The sequence below is a fragment of the Ochlerotatus camptorhynchus genome, unplaced genomic scaffold (assembly GCF_037179485.1).
Source record: "Ochlerotatus camptorhynchus isolate MF236.1 unplaced genomic scaffold, CSIRO-AGI_Acam_v1.1 ptg000002l, whole genome shotgun sequence".
Classification (NCBI taxonomy): Eukaryota; Metazoa; Arthropoda; class Insecta; order Diptera; family Culicidae; genus Ochlerotatus; species Ochlerotatus camptorhynchus.
This window is the reverse complement of record NW_027040494.1, coordinates 944,690-967,670: the sequence shown is the minus strand read 5'-3', so window position 1 is coordinate 967,670 and position 22,981 is coordinate 944,690. Positions and strand designations below refer to the sequence as shown.

The 22,981-nt window shown below is 40.2% G+C and overlaps 3 protein-coding genes across 3 annotated transcripts in view; 2 read left to right on the top strand and 1 right to left on the bottom strand.

Moving 5' to 3' along the window:
• Window positions 1-3,921, top strand: part of LOC135700797 (G-protein coupled receptor Mth2-like) — an 81,274-nt gene extending 77,353 nt beyond the window's left edge. The window contains exon 5 of the mRNA XM_065221479.1: window positions 1,661-3,921. Coding sequence (XP_065077551.1) covers window positions 1,661-1,787 — 127 coding nt within the window. The 3' untranslated portion in view covers window positions 1,788-3,921. The remainder of the gene's footprint in view (window positions 1-1,660) is intronic.
• A 3,258-nt stretch (window positions 3,922-7,179) lies between these two features.
• LOC135717447 (uncharacterized) lies at window positions 7,180-7,764 on the bottom strand. Its single transcript, XM_065239568.1, has one exon. The coding sequence runs from the start codon at window positions 7,762-7,764 to the stop codon at window positions 7,180-7,182; it is 585 nt and encodes a 194-aa protein (XP_065095640.1).
• Window positions 7,765-9,948: 2,184 nt separating this feature from the next.
• On the top strand, window positions 9,949-11,362 carry LOC135699114 (probable G-protein coupled receptor Mth-like 1). The gene is made up of 3 exons (XM_065219356.1): window positions 9,949-10,403; window positions 10,470-10,892; window positions 10,953-11,362. The coding sequence occupies exons 1-3, from the start codon at window positions 10,301-10,303 to the stop codon at window positions 11,303-11,305; spliced, it is 879 nt and encodes a 292-aa protein (XP_065075428.1). The 5' UTR covers window positions 9,949-10,300; the 3' UTR covers window positions 11,306-11,362.
• The last annotated feature ends 11,619 nt before the right edge of the window (window positions 11,363-22,981 follow it).

The window sequence follows — 22,981 nt, the reverse complement described above, 5'->3', positions numbered from 1 at the left end:
CTGTTTGTTGAAGGTCTGGCTTCCCGAGCAAGAACAAATATCTCGATACCTTAAATTGGTATGGATGAGCCTGACATAAGAGGTAAAATACCAAAAAATAATACCAAAAACATGTTCGCAAAATATCATTCCAATACCAAATTATGATAATGCAATACCAAAACAATACCACCCAGGTATTCTTTTGGTATCCAAATATCATTTTTTGGTGTTTACAAAGTATTTTCCATGTAATTTTTTGGTATTATTCTTTGGTATTTTACCTCTTGTGTCATGCTGGTCAATACCACATTTTGGTATCAGATCAGAATCAGGTATCAAATCAAAACGGTTCACCTTTAGGAAACTATTTTCAATCGTCTCACTCACACTCGCAATGAATGCGATGGGAAATTTTGGTTATTTCGCTACAAAATTTAGGTTTTTGGCTAGCTAATCCCAACAAACATTGAATGTTAAATAATAGCTTATTCAGGCAAAAATAAGCTTCTTCAGCTAAAAAATGGCTTATTCAGCTGTTAATCAACCCAAATTGTTTGCTGGGAATTTATTTCACACACTCGCGATCTCCACTTTCGGTATGGCGGTACGTTAATTGTCCGTACTTTATTCGCAATTCGAGTGCAAAGTCTCGAAATTGCCACGAATCAAATTTTGCACGTGCTCTGCTCGATGGTCATAAACACAATGGCGAACAAAATATTTTCTGCTGCTTTTATTTGCACGGCTTATACACTCGCTCCTCGGCCCAGGTGAGAAAGAGAGGTGCCACAGTCGGAAGAAGTGTGAGTTTGTTTACTCAAATGAACCATGCCCATTTTGTTATGGCATGTTTGCTATAAGAAATGCTCCACGTGTTCATTAGCGAAATTCACATCAAAGATTGATTAACTGCGTAGGAAATCAGTTTGGCACGGCATTTGTGACCAGCATACACCTTCCGGTCGTATGAAACAGGTCAAAAACTGTCCAAATCCACAAATAAAAATTTTTGTTTTGAATTTCTGTATGGCAAAATAGTGAACTTTTCGTGAACATTAACGGCAAAGAACTCACCAACACTGGGAGACCGTGAGCGAGATGGAAAATGACAGGTGGGCAGGAACTCACGGTCTCCCAGTGTTGTTGAGTTCTTTGCCGTTAATGTTCACGAAAAGTTCACTATTTTGCCATACAGAAATTCAAAACAAAAATGTTTATGGGCGGATTTGGACAGTTCTTGACCTGTTTCATACGACCGGAAGGTGTATGCTAGTCACAAATTCCGTGCCAAACTGATTTCCTACGCAATTAATCAATCTTTGAAGTGGATTTTTGCTAATAAACACGAGGAGCATTTCGTATAGCAAAGCTTGCCATAACAAAATGGGCGGTTCATTTTAGTAAACAAACTAACACTTCTTGCAACTGTGTCACCTATGTATTAGGCGCCTAGGACCGTGAGTTCCTGCCCACCTGTCATAAAACCGTCTTGCACTCGCTCGGTACGTCACTCGCTACAGAGAATATCTCACCAAACTCTCGATGAATGATTTTGATTTTCACAGAGAATACGTAGAGTAACCAGCTACATATATCGACTGAAATACACATAATTGACATTTTTTGTTGTGGAAAACAATGGTGACATGGAAACTTCGTTTTATTTTCGTTCCGATAGGATAGGACGGCATCGCAACTTAGGCAGGAAGAAAACTTCCGTTAACGCTACATCGACCATGGGTGGATCGAAATACACCAGTGTCCAGGATACAACGACGATTCCGTTGAATACAGTGTCCCCTTGAGGATCAATGGCTTCGCAACTCTGTGGGCCAGATGCGGCTGCATGCATGACTCTTATCTACGCTTATTTTATATGCATTCTTAGAGGCACAGAGTATGCTTCAAGTGTGCTGAAATAGAGTAACGAGATCTTATTTTGTAAGTGTCACCAGAACTCACGATTGATGCAGGTAATGAAAGTAAGCAGTTTACCAAAGAACACAGCTGTTTGATGGTTTCCATGGACAATGTCATACATTTAGGCAACAGTTTGTTTAAGTCAGTAAAATATACAAAATAGGAGAATAGTACCACGAAACCCAATCGTGCAGTATTTCTTTAGAATTTTGAGTTCGAGTAATTAAAAAATGATTTGAACAAAACACCCTTAAAAACCGCGAACAAGCATTTACAGTGTATTTTTATATATTCTTAGTTTAATAGTCAGATTATGCGACAGTTTTTCGAAGACAAAAGATATAATGCTGGCATAGTCTTAATGCTCAAGATAGAAATTATAGTCAATAGTTTTAAATATGTTGTTTGATTCAGCGCTTTACAATACACGACAACATTTTTGTGTGTACATGATGATGTCTAAAATTGGTACACAATCAATATTTTTTTTTCTGCGATAAATAGAAGAACCTTCTTCGCCACTAGTTAATAGAGGACTACCAAAGTAAAGTATTTTTTTAAAGCATTGGCAATTTGTATTGCGGAAAACTATGCAGAATCCGATACTCTGTTGATGTTTTAAAATATTTGTTAGATTTCCACGTAAACGTTCCTTCTGTTTAATCATTGTTCGGTATTGTATGTAGCAAGTTTGATGATGTCAATAGGTTTGGATCATTGAAGTCGATAAGTCAATGGACGGAAACAATCGAAACTAGTGCGTAGTTTAAGGTAGGTAAATGTAAGTTTCTCGGACCAAAGAAATCACCAAACATTGTACATTTATAAGTTATCCAGAATGATAAACTCCAGTATATACAGCACTTATTCATACAGAGAGCTTTCATGGATAAAATACAGTATTACTCTGCTAATTCAACAAAATCACGTCAAAGTTTTCGAATATTGACTCGATACTTCTGCTTCATGTTAAAACAAATATACAAAACCGATAGCATACTCACAACAGAAAACCATGTCCGGATTTGAAAATCCGAAAGTATCCGAAACCACATGGATTATGTACATCCCGCGCAATCCATGACAAAGTAAATACTTCTCCCTAGGGGTAGGTCACTCCGCACACCAATCTTGGGTCATCTTTTTTGTCAGTGTGCCGCAAATATGCCGATTTTGCCGGTCATACAGCAAGCTGCGATTGTTAGTAAAATACCCATCCCGGCAACCCGGTATTTCTGACACCTTGAATGTTTTGGTTTGAAATCGCAAGGATAAATAAATCGGATTGAGGATGACGCGGGAAATGGAGGGTGTGCGACATTTCAGTGATTTGTGATCCATAGGGCAATAAAAGTCCTGTGTTTTAGTGTTTTATAATGCCCTCAAAGGCAGACCAGAAACCTAGCCTTTCGGCCGGAAAGAGTTGGAACCGGTGGGGAGCATTGTTGGAGACCGGCTATAGTGGGTGATGAATAAACTTCTTTAGTTTGTTTAGTTAGAGTTAAGGGTACTAATGAGGTCCGATTAACTGCCTCTTTCTCTTGAACCCACTCTTGAACCTACATTTCGTATTTAGATCTATAAGAGAACTGCTGGTCTGAGTTCCTATGATATATTCAATTAGAAGATGTTCCTGAACATACAGTCAAACAGCACGCAATGTTCTGAACAACTTGAATGACAGTTGTTCAGCAGTGCTCCCATTTAATTAACAACGAAATGGGAGCACTGCTGAATATAATTATTTAATTATAATTAATATATATGTAGAATATAATTTCGACACAATCAATACTTACCCCTTGACTTCTCCATTATATCGTCTTGTCATAGCTTGTCACAGATTTAAGATTTTTCCCACCTAAGAGCATGACATACCTAATCGATTGTTCCCAAGTGTAGCTTTCTGTCCTTCAATCCGTATTAGGGTCTGAATTATGGAGTGTTGGTTCTGCCGAGGTATTCATGTATTTAAACATTTACATTTGTACAACAACATTTAAACTGTGCTAGTGCTGATAAAATTTTTGTACTAACATTATAGAATATGATTAATCGATAGTCTAGTGTAAATTTGATTGCTAGAAATACAATGAGTTGTGGAGCTGACCATGAACCCAGAAAGTATATAGTTGGATTCTTTTTGTGAAATTTCAGACCTTGATCCAAACGGAACCTTGTTCCATTTATGGTGCTGAGCTGGCAGTAGTCAGCTTCGCATATTGGAGACATTGGCGTAGCTAATGAGGGTACCTAAGGGGACAGCCAATTCAAATACCTATACCTATACCTAACTAAAATGAATAGTTCAACATGTATTAACAGATCTTCTTCAACGTCTTCAATCCTCGTCGACGTTGCTCTCCAAAACTTATGCATCCTCTAGTGCTCTGCGATCGGGAACTGGTCATGACCGTCCGTCAAGCCAAATCAACCGTTGGCGGTACTTCTGACCTAATCCATTTATCCCGACTGCTTGTTATGCCTTCGGTTAAATTCGCTGCTCACATACTTCCGCCTTGGTAAGCAAATATGATGGCCTCTGCAGGTGGAATCGGTCTTCGTATCCTGTCGAAGAATAAGACGGCTTGATTCCAGTACACATTCGTAAGATAAGGGACATAACTTAACTGTCGCCCCCTGGCGTTAACAGACGAAACTCTCCATTCTTGCCAAAGTGTGCCCCAATGGGGGCGTGAAATTTTCAACGGAAGTAGCTGCGAAGACGGTCAGAGGTCGAAAGGTTTCTGTTGAAGAGGAAAACAGATCAGGCTTCGAACAACTTATTGGATTTAGGAAACATAACTTTCAGGGCGACCCCTGGCGATTACAGCTGAAACGCCGTCAGCAGCCAATGTGCCCCTACTGGGGCCATACTTATCTGAGATTTCCCGAGGTGGATGTTGATCCGTGGAACGAGCATCGAATGGTTGAGCCTTGGAGATGATTCTGGTGGAAGGGAATTCGATTGGCTTCCGAAATACTACTTAATTCTAATGAACGTAACTTATGCTGCGGCCCCTGGCATATATGACATGGAGTGTCGTGAACCGTCAAATTTGCCCCAAATGGGGCCATACTTAGCTGAGTTGATCTTCAGTGATCGAAGCGATGGCCTTCCGCGCCTGGCAACAAATCTTCTTAGAGCGGCCAGAAATGCATCGGTCGTAAGGTCCATTACGACTTCAACGTGGACGGCAGACGTAGCATTTTACAGGAGGCTGCAACTCAAACGGTCCACAATAATCGATTCCCACTCGTTGGAAAGGAGGGGCTGGCGATACTCTTTCGAGTGGCAAAGCTGCTCGTGAGCTCGTGGTTTCGCTCTGAAACAGTTCATGCATTCGTGCGTTACCTTCCTTGCTAGGTTTCTGACGCTCAATGGCCAAAACTTCTCACGAACGCAGGATATCATCAACTGCGGTCCTCCGTGCAGCAATTGATGGTGGTAGTTTATCAAAATTAACCTTGTCAATGGATGTCGGCTATGCAAGATCATCGGGTGTTTTTGCCTTTGCAAAATTGAAGCATTTCCAAGTCGGCCACCGACGCAGATCGTCCCGTCGATCATCACAGAGTTCAGATTACGAAGCTTCGATGATGGCTAGACCTCACTCTTTGCTGCAAGATCCGATAATTCCAGCGGGAAACATTCCAATTGCGCTAACTGCACTAGAACTAGCAAAGCTTCTTCATGTTCAGTGGCTGTTACAACTCCGATTTTTTTTCTGCAACTTATTTCGGGGTTTGCAATTAAAAGAAAACCGCCGTAACCAAGCGGTCAGACGAACAAGGTTTAATAGAGTCGAACGTAACGTGAAGATCTCAATTGGAGGCAGAATCTGTAGGACTGCTGTCACTAGCGGTTTCTCCTCCAGGATCACTGAATCGAACTGCTGATCTGGAACCTGCACGTTAACTGGCCAGTACTGTGTTTCCTTCTTCAGCCATTCTGGACCATTCCACCACAGAGTGTTGCTTGCTATCTGAGCTGGAGTGGCTCCTCTCGAAATAATGTCAGCAGGATTTTCGATTCCCGGAACATGATTCCAGATTCCACCCTTTGTCACATGTTTTATCTCTGATACACGATTGGCCACAAAGACCTGCCATCTTGACGGGTGTGATGAAATCCAACATTTTACAATCGTAGAATCTGTCCAGAAGTAGGATTTGGCTGCTATCAGCCGAGGTGTGGATTGCGTCTTCTTTCTTCTGTTGAGGTCATCCAACGGCGCGACCTTTGATTTGGCCATCAGTAGGTTGACCATGACTTCTCCGTCCCGGTTCACACATCGCAAGTATACCGCAGCACCATATGCTTTACCGCTTGCATCGCTGAATCCGTGGAATTCACATGAGATTACATCTCTTCCGAACCTGATCCGTCGAGGAACAGACACATACAAAATTGGTTCTGAACTCCAACCATCGGGACTGAAGCTCATTGCTTAGTGGTTCATCCCAGGAGTACTTCGCCTTCCAAATCTCTTGGAGAAAGAGTTTTCCTTGGACTACTACTGGACCAACTAGTTCGTAGGGGTCGAAAAGACGTGCTATCTCGGAGAGAACAACACGATGCGTGATTGTCCTGTAGCTGACGATAGATGTGTCAGAATCTCCCGGCAACAATCCATCCCAGCTGCGTATTTCGTAGTATAAGTCCCGAATTAGAAAGCTTCCGCTGGGCATTCAACAGAAGATCGTAGAACATTACTGCTCCCAAAATCACATTGATGACTCCGGATTCATTGAAAGCTGGATCCGCAAGAGAAGTTCCCTCTGGGAGATTCCAGGACGAAACATCGATGCTTTGCTGTGACAGGTTTGACGTAATTTTTGATAGCACGTAGAACTTCAGCTCACACGACACATACGATGAGGTACACGATGAGGCTTGCTTACTAACAGATAAACAACCACCCACTCCTTTTACAGGCAGATTTTCCCGAAGGCGTTGGAAGTTTAGTCTCTGAGACAATGTTTCAGATAGTATGCAGATCTGAGATCCGTTATCCAACAAACGCGTGCAAGAACGGTGTTTCCGTGACGATCACCGAGCTTCATGATAGCGGTAGATAGTAGCGCAATGTTTGAATGATGGTGTGTTTTGGATGGTGTAGCAGTGTGGTGTATTGTTGGAGTATTGGTGGGAGGTGGACGTGAATTCTGCGAAGATGTACTTGGTGTTTGTGTAGACTGTGGGTTGGGGAGCGAAGTGTTCCGGTTTTGGGCCTGATTGGATTGCTGTGGTGGTAGATTCGCGGCTTGAGGTCTCTACGGTAAAACTTGGGAGGAGGGCTGACTAGAAGTATGCTCCTGATTCACTGGACTCACGTACGGATGAAGCAGATAATGATGATTCTGTCCGCACTTGCTATACGTAGACCTCGAACAATCCATTACGAAGTGCCCTAATCGTAAACAGTTCAAGCACAATTCAAGTTTCCTAACAATCGCCTTCCTATCGATGACCTTCATCTTCCCAAAGCGCCTACACTGTTTAATGGAATGTGTTCCGCCGTTGCAGACTTGACAATTTCCATTGGATGACACTGCAGCGTGAATCACTGGGTTCTTGAACGGTCGTTTGAAATCACTGCTTCTTCGTGCAGACGTAGACTGCAGGAAAGCACAGTGTTTCTCCAGGAACTCCACCGTGGACTTGTACGACGGAATGTCCTTTGAACTATGATGCGTCTCCCAGTGACGAATCGTATCGTCATCCAGCTTCTGGGAAAGCATGAAGGCTAGCAGAGTGCTCCAATCATTAGTATTCTCTCCTAACTTCTCCAACTGTTGAAGGTTGATTCTGAACGTTGTTAGGACATGATTCAGCCCCTGGAAGCTCTCGGACTTCATTGGTGCAATCGAGAAAATTGTCCTCATATGTTCCTGTGCGATGAGCTTATGATTCTCGTCTTAGATTCCAGAATAGCCCAAGCAAGATTGTAGTTCGCAGCAGTGACTTGAATCTGGTTGATTTTTAGTAGAGCATCGTCCTTCAACGCCGTACGTAGATACACGGAAACAAATCCGATTCCATTTTCATGAATAAAAAATCATGAAATGAAAAAACTTGCCATCCCATGAAATCGTAACAATGATTCATGATTTCGTCATGGAAATTCATGACTTCATAATGCAAAATACGAATCTCAAAAAGTGCTTACAGTTTCTTCTTCGTCGATATCACTGTTCTCGCCGTTGTCATCCTGTGATGGCCAAAAGTTGCAGAGCATCCCCGGAGTAGACCTCACTTTTATTTTTCGGTAGTTCAATCATGTTGAAAATTAACGGATCGGAGGATTCCAGAAGACGGTGAAGAAGATCTGTATTCGTGGCTTCTCTGGAAAACTTTCTTCTGTGGTGGGTTCTGTATTGCTTGGTAGCTTTGTTTCTGCTTTCCTTGGTCTCTTTAGGTAGTTGCCCAGTGGGTATTAGAAACAACGATATCACTTTCACACCGTGTATGAGCACTTTATGAACAGACACAGGGAAATAGTACAATGGATATAGATCCACTAGTTTACGAGCCGTTTCTATTCCGTTTCTATTCCGTAGCTTTCGAACCTCTCGCTGCTAATTTCGTAGCCTGAAGATAGTTTAAGAGTTATTAATTGAATACACATTTATCCAAGTATTCATATGATTTATTACCTGACGTTAATTTCCAACATAAGGGAACTACCAAGGTGTGCTCCAGGGATGCTCTGCAACTTTTGGCCATCACAGATGACAACGGCGAGAACAATGATATCGACGAAGAGGAAACTGTAAGCACTCTTTGAGATTCGTATAATTTGAATCGGAACGTTATAAACAGTAAACATGAATGATTTTGGTATTGTTTATTGACAAAATCGAAAAATATTTATAGTGCATAAGCGATTCAGTCAAGGGTCGTTTTGGGGTGGTCTGGTTTTGATCCCGAGTCATTTTTTAGTCACTAGAAATAACCCAGGTTGCTTGGTTATCCATTTGTATGCCTCTTTTCACACCTACTCGATAACAGTCCTGTGGTTTAACAAAATCGCCATTTAAAATTCTGAAAAGTGAGAAATTTAAATGCAAATATTTCGGGTAAGAGTCACGTGGGGGCGGTCTGGTTTTTTCACCATTTCATTGCATTTTCTTGTACTTTCAATTGCTTAAAGAATGACCTGCTCGTTTTTGCCCGTTTAGAAGTTATTGGTATTGGAAGTTGGGTAATTCTCAACCAAAAAATGTGAATAACTTTTCAAATATTAATGATAGCAATTTGCAGTCTTTTGAAAAGATATGTAATTTGATATATCTATCATCTTTGCAGAGCAAGCCAAACATGTAGAAATATTGTAGAAAAAGTTACAGATACAAAATTGATTTTAACGATGTCTACACAAAAAAAAAACCTTTATATCTCAGCAGTTATAAGAACTACAAAGTTATAGTCTTCAACAAAGTTGTTCACTGTAATGTTTTCTATAGCTTTACCGAACCCAATTAATTTGTATTTCATCATATTAAAAAAAAAATTGCATCTCACTTTTAGGTGGATTAATCTTTAATATTCTGTTACCATAAGAAGGAGTGTTGTAACTCGAGAAACTTCTCACAAGACACCTAGAACCTTTAATCAACCATTTCAGCGTAAATAAAAAAGCGCGTGTTTTGATACCCTTGGCACCACTGTGCACCGTATTTCAAGTGATGATCATCGCTTCAAAAGTAAGAAAGAACTCTTTTTTCCACCATTTATTATTTTCAAAAATCTGTAAATCTCTTCGACCAAAATTAAAAATCTATTTAAAGTCTTTTACGTGTAAAATGTCCACTAGAAAAATGAAAAGTCTGCACATTCACAGACATGTCTAAAAAACTGGCATCTCTGGTCATCCTTCGCCTGAATAATCCAGGTTTAATACACCGGATAAAAAAAAAAAACAAAATTCAGGTGCTCAAATCCTATGCTGTCAATTGATACAAATACAAACGCTACACCGTTTATTTGAATTGTGTGTTTCCCATCTACTACCATCAGCAACCAACCATCAGCGAACGAATGGGTTTTAATTTGGTCGTAAACAGTGCCGATCATCCATCAGCGCCGTTCTCAACGAGATTGAATTCATAATATTGGGCAAATTGTGTTCGCACGTTAGGTATGGGAAAACAAAAAGAAAAATAAATTCCGTCCTCTATTTTTGGCCGGCGCAAAAATATAATCATTCCGTTACTAAAACATCACCAATCTGCGGCGCCGCGCACACATACGGTCGTTTACAGTCACAGTAACTGGTCTCACGCAGTCCAAGTAGCTAGCTGAATGCATTCGCCACAAAGTCTAAGCGATTCGATTCGGGAAAAATGAGATTTGAATTGTGAGTGAAGTTGACGGATCTATTAGACTGTATTTATGGCGCCCACGTCGATAATCGAAGATGACTGGAATTCTACCGTGTTTGATCTTTGGGCGGAAGATTCCAAGGAAGTTGGCAATAGTTTGTGGTACATTGTTGGTAAGTTGACTGTAGTGGATTTTTTTTTTTTCCGAGTGGCGTTTACAAGTGGTGGTTACTTAACAGGTTGCCTCATCTGCATCACTCTGCTGTCGATCGTGCTGATCCTGTACATGATCATCCCGAACCTTCGATGCGTCCGGGGATATAAGACATGTTTTTTCCTGCTCGGATTGATCACGGCTTACCTTGGTATGCTGGCAATGAATTTGAGAACGATGGTGATTCCATGTCAAGTTCAGGGATACTTGTATGCCTTCGGCATCGTGATCAGCGTGTTTTGGTTGAACGTGCTATGCTACGATTGCTATGCACTGTTCCGTAGCAGTGGAGGAAATAGTGCCGAGAAAAATCGTTTCGCCTACAGTTGCTTGTACGGTTGGGGAGGTCCGCTGGCACTATTGCTGTTTACTTTATTCATGGAACGTGCCAAAACGGTCCAGGAGACCCTGAGACCTAACTTCAGCACTTGGGCTTGTTATTTTATTCGTGAGTATGAGTTGTGATGAATTTTTGCCAACTAATTTGTATCATTCATTTTCCCGACAGCCAACAAAACTGCCGAATTCCTGTATTTTTTTCTCCCAGTGCTACTGCTCATGATCATTGGAATATTTTTCCTATTAGTTGGAGCTTATCAAGCGAGGATACTACATCGTGTTCCGAGGAATGTTGTTCGATTCGATAGAAGTAGTGATCACGAGAGATTTTTATTCACATTACGAATATTCATCGCTACAGCTCTGACAGTTACATTGAATTTAGCATCGTGGGTATTCGCTGAAGCACTCTGGTTACAGTGGACGTCCGGTATTTGCGGTTACATCATGGGGGTGGCGATATTCTTGCTGTGTATTTGCAATCCCGAAGTGACACAATGGTTAGCGAAACGGTGTTGTTAGTGGAAAAAGATAGACTTTCGTCAATTGTAAGCTTTCCATAATATAAATCATCGCTAAGTGTACAACAGATGTATCGATTTTGGCGGAAAGGTCTTTTGAAAAACACGATCGGTGAAAATACATTATTTTTAGTTGACTAAACAATCGTTCATTAATTTCACTGATGCAATGTTTAAAAGTGTTGTTCTAAGGTGCTCAAATATTTCCAAATCGACTAACTACTAGCCATAAACAACTCAATTGATGACTTTCAAACTAAATACATACCCTAGTAGCACGCTTGTCACAAATCGGTTGTGGCAACTTCTATACCACTTATATCAGCCATAAACAAGTTGCTGCAATTTATTGTGACAGAAATGTGCTACTCGGGTAGCAGCTGACAAGACGTAAACTATTAGTAATAAATATTTGCACATGTCACACTACTACTTTTTAAATTTGCGGAAGGAAAAAGGTGTACACTATTTCAGATCTCTCAAACTGAGTATCTTAGAAGTCAATGGCAATTCGTAGAAGGTAAGAATTCATTTTCAGGAACTCCCTAGAAGGTTGGGGACCTTCGTAAAAGTTTAGGAAATTATAACAAGGAACTTCATACATTTTCAGAAGCTTTATAGATCTGTGGAACTTCAGCTAGCTTTCTGGATGTGCAACAAATTATCTTCTTATAAAACTTCAATGAACTTCGTAGAAATGCAGATAATTTGGTAGAACAACATCAGGCTTTATAGAATGTTATAGAAATTTGGGGAGGTTATTTGTGTTATTTGCATATTTTACCATTACTGTTCTTTTAAAAACTTGAGATGTTCAAGAGAAATCCAAGAAATGCAGAGAATCTAATATAAATTCATAAGGTCTCGAAATAATTATGGGAAACTTCGAAGAAGTGGAAAATTTTCTTCTTTTTTTTTTCCTTTATTTAACGTCGGTCTCTGTTCCGCAATCTAGTGCCAATCACCGACGGACTTCGATTGTCATACACTGACGACAATCGAATGTGCAAGCAGGCAGCTTCCACACCTGCGCACGATATCGCACCCATTCACAACACACATGAGCCGGGACCAACGGCTTTACTTCCCTTCCGAAGGAAGACGTGACCAGAGATGTTTATGCCTCAGAAAAATCCCACCAACCTCGGCTGGGATTGAACCCAGACCCATTGAGGTGTTAGAAAGCAGTCACGCTTACCGGCGCCGGCATGTGGAAAATTTTGATTTATAACTTTATTGATTTCATGCAGCATCTTTTACTTAAGGGCTTCTTTAAAGATAGGACTTGTAATAGTTCAGAAGTGCATCATTTTTTCTTGATGGAACTAGACAGAAAATCATTGAAATACTCAAGAGGTCATAAAGCTTCATAGAAGTGAAGGGAAATGATAGTAGTTCAGCGGTCTTTTAAGAAGTTAAGCGAATAAAGTTGATTTTGTAAATGTTAACTATGTTAAACCTTAGTGTTCGTAGGGGCCCAACAAAGTCAGTTTTAATTGAAAATCTTGAACACGATGGAGCCGTTCCATTAATATCGGTAGTTTTGGAATCGGGGTGACGTCTAGAGATCGAAAATTAGACGCTATTCTGAAGTCCAAGATTTTTTTCCTTGATTCGTTTTCTGTCGATCTTGCTTTCCGTACTGACTACAAATGCTACCGATACCAGGGAGGCAACACCCCCCACCTGGACCCTACCTATTGACACATCAGCTCATAGACTGGGGACCAACGGCAACGGTTTGACCAACCGGTGGAAACTAACGATTTAAAATTGGCGAGATCAGAGATTTTATGCCCCTAAGAAAATCCTGGCAGCGCCGACTGCGACTGGACCCAGTCCTTTTGGGGTGAGAGGCAATCTCGCTTACCACTACACCACGCTGTGAAATCCATAGCGGCTTCCAGTTTAAGAAAAAAAAGGGGAACCCAACTAACATTTTCAGCTTTATAAGCTAGCTTTTCCAGCGTTGTACTGTAAAGTAGCTGAAACAAATCTGCAGATACAGCTACAAACAGAAGCTGGCAGAATAATTTTGGAGAGCGTTTTCAACTTTTTCACAACCATTATTCAATTTGTCACCGCACTGAATAACATCACCCAATAAACGCTAATGTGACTTATATGCAAATATTAATCAACTTGTAACGTTCCCTGTGTTACGCTAAGCTGACGGCTTAAGCGCCACCTTTCAAAGAAGGACCGTCAACTCGTTCTTAATTACCCGGCAAGAAACTTCCCTTCTCAGGGCAGGTCACTCAGATGTTGACACAAACGAACTTACATATTTTGACCCAAACGTCTTTAGCCAACCAATCAGATTAGGATACTCAAATTTAAAAACACCAATTCAAACCGCGAAAATGAAATAATTCTTTAAAATCAACTAAGGGGAAATATGCAATAGTTATTTAAATCCAAACCAATCTAACAAATATAAACATAGACAAATAACGTGACGCAAAAGATGTGTGGAGTCAATAATCTAAACTAGAAGTAATTTTTATTTTATTCAATTTACTTGGACGAAACCCGAATATACTAAATTTAAATTTATCGAGCTAGCGATTTATTAATTAAAATTCAAGGGAAATCGAAATTTATTGAATTAAGGCAAACCTAACAGTTTCCTACTGTGACGTCACGTTTCTATTTCATGTATGTTAGCATATCCATTCAAGATCGAATAAAACTAATGTGAGCAGTTTTCGGACAGATCTGACCTGGTTCCTTCAGCGTCCGGTCCCTCGTCGGATGTCCCGCGACGTTCTAGTACGCGAACTCAAACAGGATCAGTTGGTCACCAAAAGCGTACGCACCAAGATGACTCGGGCGTGGGCAAGTAAGGGGTATAGCAGGCGTCCCCAAGCGTAGTGGAGTGATGAGCTGTAGTAGCGGAACGCAGTTTACGCCGCACGACTTGGCGAGACGAGTCGTTCCAACAAAGGCTACCAATTGCGCAGTAGCAGTGGTAGTGCGTCGTAGCCGAACGAGAAAATGCGCATTAGCAGTAACGGGTGGCCGTTTTTTTTTTATCTAGTTCGTTTATTTGGAAGGCTCAATCGCGTTAGCTTTACGGAGCCGATAATTCATTGTTCACTGTGTGTAACAAAATTCACTTAATTCTATGTCTAGTAGGAGTTGGGCCGATTACTCGCGGCTTACTCGAGGTTAAAAGGGTACATTTTCGAAGGATAGGATCAGGGGAGGAGCTTGGGGTAGGGTTTCGTTGTCTCATCAGAGCGTTGTCGCCAGTATGAACGGTAGTGCTGTTCTAGCTTCGTCCGGAGTTCGACCGGCTATGGTGGGTGACCAGTGGGCGACGATGAGACTCATCGACGATGAGACAAACAAAAACTAATAAAGAGAGACAAAAGACAAAAGGAATTAAATTCTTATACTAGACATTTGAAGAAAAACATAAACGGACTGCATATAGCAGAGATCACGGGTTGCCAACACGTCTGTGATAGGAACATAGGGTTGTCTTCCTTGGGCCTCGAGGGTATTCATAAGTCGCTCTCTGGCGGCGTCATTATCCGTACATTGCCAAACTGCGTGTTCGATGTCATCGTAACCGTTTCCACACCGACAGATGTTGCTGTCCACGAGGTTTATTCTATTGAGATGAGCATCTAGCGAGTAGTGGTTGGACATAAGTCACGACGCGAATGAAGTCACGACTTAAGCCCAAGCCTTTAAACCACGGTCTCGAAGAAACATTAGGAATAATTGAATGTAACCACCGTCCATGATTTCCAGTGTCCCAGTCGGTTTGCCAACTCGAAAAGGTACTCTGACGCACTAAATGGTAAAATTCATCGAGTGAGATTTGCCTGTCATACAATTCGCCTTCCTGCGCGCCCACCTTTGCGAGAGAGTCCGCCTTCTCATTGCCTGGGATTGAGCAATGTGAGGGGACCCATACAAAGGTAATCATATATGATCTTTCGACCAGCACACACATCTGCTCCCTTACCTTTGAAAGGAAATAAGATGAGTGCCTACCTTGTTTCATCGACCGAATAGCCTCAATCGAACTGAGACTATCCGTGAAGATGAAGTAATGGTCTGCGGGCATGTTGAAAATCATCTCCAATGCGAAGTTGATTGCTGCCAGCTCAGCAACAAAAACGGAACAAGGTTCCTGAAGTTTGCGGAAGGCGCTACAGTTTTCATTGAAGACACCGAAGCCAGTGGATCCATTGAGACGGGACCCGTCTGTAAAATATTTTTTCATGCAATTGACTTGTTGGTAATTTTCAGTAAAAATACGCGGAATAATAATAGGTCGAAGTTCATCGGGAAGCCCATGAGTTGCTTGTTTCATGGTCAGATCATATTCAATTGAGGAACTGCGATTGGTGAAGTGAACACGGTCTTGAGTATAACAAGGAAGACACATATCTGATGATATGTAGTGGTGGTAGATTCTCATAAATCGAGATTGTGTGTTCAGCCCAAGAATTTCTTCAAAATTAGCAATTATAAGTGTGTTTGTCACTCCGCATTTGATTAGTATTCTGAGAGAGAGCTCCCAGAAACGGTTCTGGAGGGGTGTTACTCCTGCCAGAACCTCGAGACTCATGTTATGCGTTGAGTGCATACAGCCTAGAGCAATACGCAGACAACGATATTGAATTCGTTCCAATTTTATTAGGTGACTTTTTCTTGCCGAGAGAAAGCAGAAAGAGCCGTACTCTAGAACAGAGAGAATAGTTGTTTTATAAAGCGTTATGAGGTCTCCCGGATGAGCACCCCACCATGTGCCGCAAATTGAACGGAGAAAGTTGTTCCTCTGCTGACATTTTTGCTTCAAATACGTAATATGGGCATTCCAAGTGCACTTTGAATCAAACCAGACCCCAAGGGGTAATGTTTCTGCCCAAAAGATTAAGCTGCATTTGGGCTGGGTACCGCTTTAGAGTAAACACTACCAGTTCAGTTTTCTGCGGCGAGAATTCGATCCCTAGATTCATAGCCCAAGAAGACAAGTTATCTAAGGAATTTTGCAATGGTCCTTGCAAGTCCACGGCATGTGGACCTCTTACGGAAACCACACCGTCATCTGCAAGTTGTCTTAGCGTGCATTGTTCTGCCAAACAGTTGTCGATATCTTTGACATAAAAGTTATAAAGAAGAGGGCTGAGACATGAGCCTTGGGGCAGGCCCATGTAACTAATTCTGGAAGTTGTCAGTTGTCCAAGAGAAAAGTTCATTTGCTTTTCTGACAACAAATTGTACAAGAAATTATTTAAAATTCCAGAAAGTCCACATCTGTGCAGATTGTCTGACAGAATTTCAATGGAAACTGAATCAAAAGCCCCCTTAATGTCCAAGAATACTGAAGCCAATTGCTCCTTGTGTGCAAAGGCCAGTTGAATATCTGTGGAAAGCAGCGCTAGACAATCGTTTGTTCCTTTGCTCTTGCGGAACCCAAACTGTGTATTTGATAGCAAGTTATTTCTTCCACCCACTGATCGAGTCTCCGAAGGATCATTTTCTCCAACAATTTCCTAATGCACGAAAGCATAGCAATCGGACGGTATGAGTTATGGTCAGACGCTGATTTGCCAGGTTTTTTAATGGCTATAACTTTGACCTGTCTCCATTCAGGCGGTACAATGTTGTTTTCTAGCAAGGAATTGAATAAATCTAGCAAGCGTCTTTTAGCGATATCTGGGAGATTTTTCAGAAGATTGAATTTAATCATATCGCTTCCCGGTGAGGAGTTGTTCGATGAAAGAAGAGCCATATAGAAATCCAGCATTGAGAATGGTCTATTCAGAGAGCCGCCGCTAGGAGACGCTTCTCGAAGAATATTTTGTGCTGGAACTGAGTCCGGACAGACCTTTTTAGCGAAATCGAATATCCATCGGTTGGAGTATTCTTCACTCTCATTGAAAGATGAGCGGTTACGCATGTTGCGAGCCACCCTCCACAAGGTGTTCATTGAGGTTTCTCGTGAGAGTCCCTCGACGAAATTGCGCCAATAACCGCGTTTTTTTGCTTTGATTAATTGTTTCAGCTTTGTCTCGAGCTTTAAATATTCCTCGAAGTAAGTGGAGGTTTTGTGTCTACGAAAAGCTTTGAAAGCATCAGATTTTTCTACATACAACTTTGTGCATTCTTCGTCCCAACCAGGTGTGGCTGGTCTCCTTTTAAAGGGTGCACTTGGAACTTTTCTTTTCTTTCACCGCCGTTGCATATTTCTGCCAGTCGATGTTCTTTGTAAGATCAAATGGAACCCGAGATGGTAACGGGTGGCCGTAATGGCCGTCCAACTAACAGCCAGCATAAGACGGTGGATGTCCTAGCTGCTTGAAACAGCCCGCTCCAGTTTCGACGATATTTGCCAATTCTAGCACTAGCCAATACAAGCCGATACAAGCCGCCCGCGTTGACTGGGCAAGGAGGGCCTGTTAACGCGGAAATCTCACATAATTTGCTCACCAATTTACTACTAACTAATTAGGCTTACCTGAATTTCAAATTTCACCAACTTCACAATATATATTCAATATCAATTTCCATTTTGAACAAAAAATGATCCTGCACTCGACAAATTCAAAACTGTGGAAAATTATTTAAATGGATTTAAATCATCAAAATTCACAAACCGCCCGAACTTACTTCGAGTTTAGATGTTGCGCAGTAAATTTCAATCTATTGTCTTCAACTTAAATCAGCAATTATCAACTTCTGATTATTTCAAAGCACTCCACTCAAATGATTCGATAGACGCGGAGTAGCTTGGGTTATGCCTAAAAACTACTGCGTAATTTCTTTCTATTGGCAGATTCGAGAGAATAAACGTAGTTGTACAAGGTGTTAAGCACAATTGGCGTCTTGCAGTGAAACTTTTCCAAGCTTTCGCCACTTACATTTTAAAGTGAGAGCTACTAGAAGGAGGATAGTTTTCAAATTTTTCAAGTAAAACAGACGCTTTTTGGGGCAAATCGGTCCATAAAGAAAAACTAATAATTTCCCGTGGAAACTTTTGCTTGAATCGTGTAAGAAAACGTGTTTGAAAACTACTTGTTTTTATTTCGGTATGGATCGGAGATGTTTTCATGGCAAATTATGCATAACAAGTTTGCACCCACAGGGAGAGGTTACCTCCTGCGCAGCTGCATTTTTCAGAAAATGGTAAATATGTACGATTTTCACTAAGATGAAAGTGAAAATTAAGTGAATTTACTTAGGAAAGGTTGTATCATGCAGATGGTAATAGAGAATTGGTTGTATAGGACGCCAATATTCAATAAATGTTCATTTTGGCCTTTTTTAAGCAAACATATTGATACTCACAACACAGACAAACAGACGTAACTCTTTGAAAAACTTGTTCTTGAAAACATAGTATCTCAAAACATATAACCTCAGTAACGACATCTATCTGGCTTCTCGCGGAAAACAAGCTTGCTCGCTAACTCGTAAACAATATTGCATAAAATTTCTATAGAATATATAGAAACGTCAAAGTGATCCGATGCCAGCGCTGCGGCGAGTAGTTCGCGGAACTGATAGTATTCAAATCAACCGTTAAATGCATGAACGAAGATACACAATGAAGAGTTACGTCTGTTTGTCTGTGCTCACAATTTTCGACGGAAAACGCACCGGAACTTGATTTACTCAACACGCACCATACTATAAAATGGTGCTAGATGGTCTTCAAAGTGATAACAAGATGACAAATCAACTTTATTTTGAGTAATTGAACAATTTACTTCTGTTTACCACCATATTTACGATGCAGCATTGATGAAGCCGTGAAATGAAATGAAAATATCTTATGAAAGTTCATCTGGAAAAGTCAAAGATGCACATCAGTCTGATCGTGAAAACATTTTCTTTTTCAATTCGAATGTTATATTGGAAGGATTTTACGCAGGCTTGATGAAAATTATGATTTAACGCTAATTTTCACGAATTTTATATGCAGTCTGTCAACATTATCATCATCATGCAGTGGCGACATCTGCGTTGAGCTTTTACGGCAATCTTCCAATAGCCAAATCTATTGAATTCTCTACGACGCAATGGTTTTAAATTTTAAAAATGGTATCTTAACTGCCGTGTCAAAAACTAGGTGGCGTCTACAAAAGGAGTGTGTCTAAAATAGTATACAGACTGACAGCATGCTCTGAAAATTCATGGACATCCAAAGCTTTCATGAAGCTTATCTTTACTTGTATATATACATATACATATAGGTAGTACGAATGAACGGGTAAACATTAATAGAAAAATAATAGGGTTCAAAACAACGTTACAAACTTTCAACTTTTAGCTTCAAAACAAAGCGAATATATTACTTATTTGATGGTTTACACAACCAATCACTCTTGCTGAAGAACATAAAAATCAAAAGTGCTTTTTCAACAACTTATCAACCTGTAGTTAGCTAATAAACTGTGTTAGCGCTACTTTGGAACCTATTTTACCGTCAACTAGGTTTATTTTTAGACTTGTGCAGTTTTACAGCTTTTACTCTGCTCTTTTAAAAAGCTGCAGTAACTAGTCAAGAAAAGTGATGTGCACTACTATAAAGCCTCTACTCAGCGATCTTGTTGTAGAAGGTCACGTAGATTTGTTTACATCAGTTCAAAGTGTTGGCTTAGCGAAGTTGGTAGTGTCAAGGTTTGCCAATGCGGTCGTCATGAGTTCTAATCCAGCTTCCGGTGCAGGGTAATAATGTTGTGGTGTGCTTATAACTAATTTCGATTAATTTGATTCGCAGTATAAATTCCACCAACAAAAAAAAATTAAACAATATTTAACCTGGAGTCAAGAGAAAGCTGTGTAGTGATTATTGGATAAACGAGAAAAGGTTTAGTAAGCGCATTCTAAGTTCACACACAGTTAAACAGCAGGATAACAGCTGAATAGAAGCGTTAATAGATATGCAATAAGAGCTTGTCCCAACCGTCACAACAGCGATAAGTAGCTGACTAAGTTCGCCAGATTTGCTTGTATAGAGGTTGCGTAAAGGTTTCCTCATGTCGTATAACATTTGAAATGAGTAAAGCGTTTACATTGCGAAAATTGTTATTTGGGAATACTGTCAAATACCCACTAATGTAAGAATTTTTGGAATCGGAATGACGTCTAGAGAATGAAAATCGATATTCGACAACATTTTGAAATCCAAGATGGCGGCTTCCGATTTCAGAAAAAAAGTGGAAAATACTGATGCCGACCTATCAATATTGGTTGTTTTGGAATCGGGGTGACGTCTAGAGATTGGAAATAGATATGCAACGCAATTTTTAAATCAAAGATAGTATCTTCCAGTTGAAGAAAAAGTGGTATATACTGTCAATTACCTATCAATATGAATATTTTTGAAATCGGGATGAAGTCTAGAGAATGAAAATTGATATCCGATGCCATTTAAAAATCCATGATGGTGGCTGCCGGTTTAGGACAAATTGGGAAATTCTATCAAATACCCATATATATGTTTTTTCAATCGTTGTAACGTCTAGAAGCCGAAAATCGTTATCCGATTTTGAAATTTCAGATGGCGGCTTACGAGTTGAGGAAAAGTGACAGAAAACCTTAATTTCACATACCCACTTACAAATTGTAGGTGTCTCCGGCGTACGTAGAGTAGACAATGGCCATCCGTTAGTGGCACAACTTTTTTTCACATCAGAAAACATGTTTTTGTTTCATTTCATGTGGACGTCGAAAGCTAGCCAAGAATAAATTTTGAGTGAGACGTATTACTTATGTCGCAATGTTTTCCTAATATCTTGGAATTTAATCAATTTGATGAAATCAAAGTTCATTATTTGGCATGATGGGTTCTTTGTTTTAATTCTAATCTGGTCTTGGTGATTCCCCGGGGGTATCTAGGGCATGCCCTGAACTGACAAATGTGGTCCGCGGCGCTCGAAATGGCCACAATTGATTTGGTTATCATATTTTGAAGTAATTTGTTTTGTCACAAGATAGGTTTTATTCCATTTGCAGCACCACCCAACTAACAATTAACACAATGTAAACGCTTCACTCATTTCATGTATACAGCCTCAAGCTGTATTCAAACGTTATACGATATGAGGCAACCTTTATTCGACTTTTATACAAGCAAATCTGGCGGACTTAGTCAGCTTCTTATAGCTGCTGGGATGATTGGGACAAGCTCTTATAGCTTATCCATTTACGCTTATATACAGCTGCTATCCTGCTGTTTAATTGTGTGTGAGCTTGAGAAAGGCGCTTATTCAACCTTTTGCCAGTTATGCAATAATCACTACACAGCTTTCTCTTGAAGCCGAATTAAATATTTTTCACGTATTTTTTTGTTGTTGGAGGAATTTATTGAGTTAATTTTGCTGTGAATCAAATTAATCGACATTAGTTATAAGCATAACACCAAATTATCTACCCTGCACCGGAACTTGGTATCGAACTCGAGACGACCACATTTACAAACCTTGACACTACCAACTTAGCTACGCCAACACTTTAAACTGATGTAAACAAATCTACATGCCCTTCTATAACAAGATCGCTGAGTAGAGACTTTATAATAGTGCACATTAGGGTGCTTCATTCTGAAAAAAGTGATGAATTTCTGATGGGCCACCCTCCAGTTCGATTCATAGCCCCAAAATATGAACCTGTGCAAAAATTGGTAAAGATTGATGAAGGTTTAGAGGTCGCGCCAATGATTTGAAATTTGTATGGGAATTACTATGGAAGAATTTAAAAAATCGCTTATATCGCTATAACTTTGCTTCTACTTGTCCAAATGTCGAAAAAATTTAGTATGTTATTGCTATGGCAATAAACAAAAAGCCTACAGTTGCTACGCTCAGTTTTGCAGCGTATCAAGAATTATAAAAATGTGAAAAAATGGCAAAATAGGGTAAATTGACAGATGAATATGTACAAGGCAACAACGCCAATTTCATCGCAACAACAACAGGCTTGTTGATCATTGTCATGACAACCACATATTTTTTTTTTTCAACGTTTGGACAACTACAACCAAAGTTAGAGCAATGTAAACGAAAATCAATAATTTCCCATACTAATTCACCAAAATCTCCATACAAAATCCAAATCATTGGCGCGACCTCTAAACCTTCATCAATCTTTACCATTTTTTGCACAGGTTCATATTTTGGGGCTATGAATCGAACTGGAGGGTGGCCTATCAAAAATTCATCACTTTTTTCAAAATGAAACACCCTAGTGCACATCAATCACTTTCCTCGACTAGTTACTGCGGCTTTGTAAAGGAGCAGAGTAAAAGCTGTAAAACTGCACACGTCTAAAAATAAACCTAGTTGGCTGTAAAAATGCTTTCAAAGTAGCGCTAACACAATATATTACCTGAATACAGGTTCTTTAGTTGTTGGAAAAGCACTTCTATTGTTAATGTTATTCAGCAAGAGTGGTTGGTTGTTTAGAAGCCATCAAATAAGTAATATATTCACTTTGTTAGCTTTGTTTTGCAGCTGCAAGTTCAAAGTTGATTAATATATGTAAAGAAGTGACATTAGCGTTTATTGGCTGCTGTTATTCAGTGTGACTGACAAATTGAAATATTGTTTCTGCTCTCCAAAGCTTTTTTCAGCTACTTTACAGCACAACGCTGGAAAAGTTGGCATATAAAGCTGACAAAGTTAGTTGGGCAGTTGACTGAATCTGAATC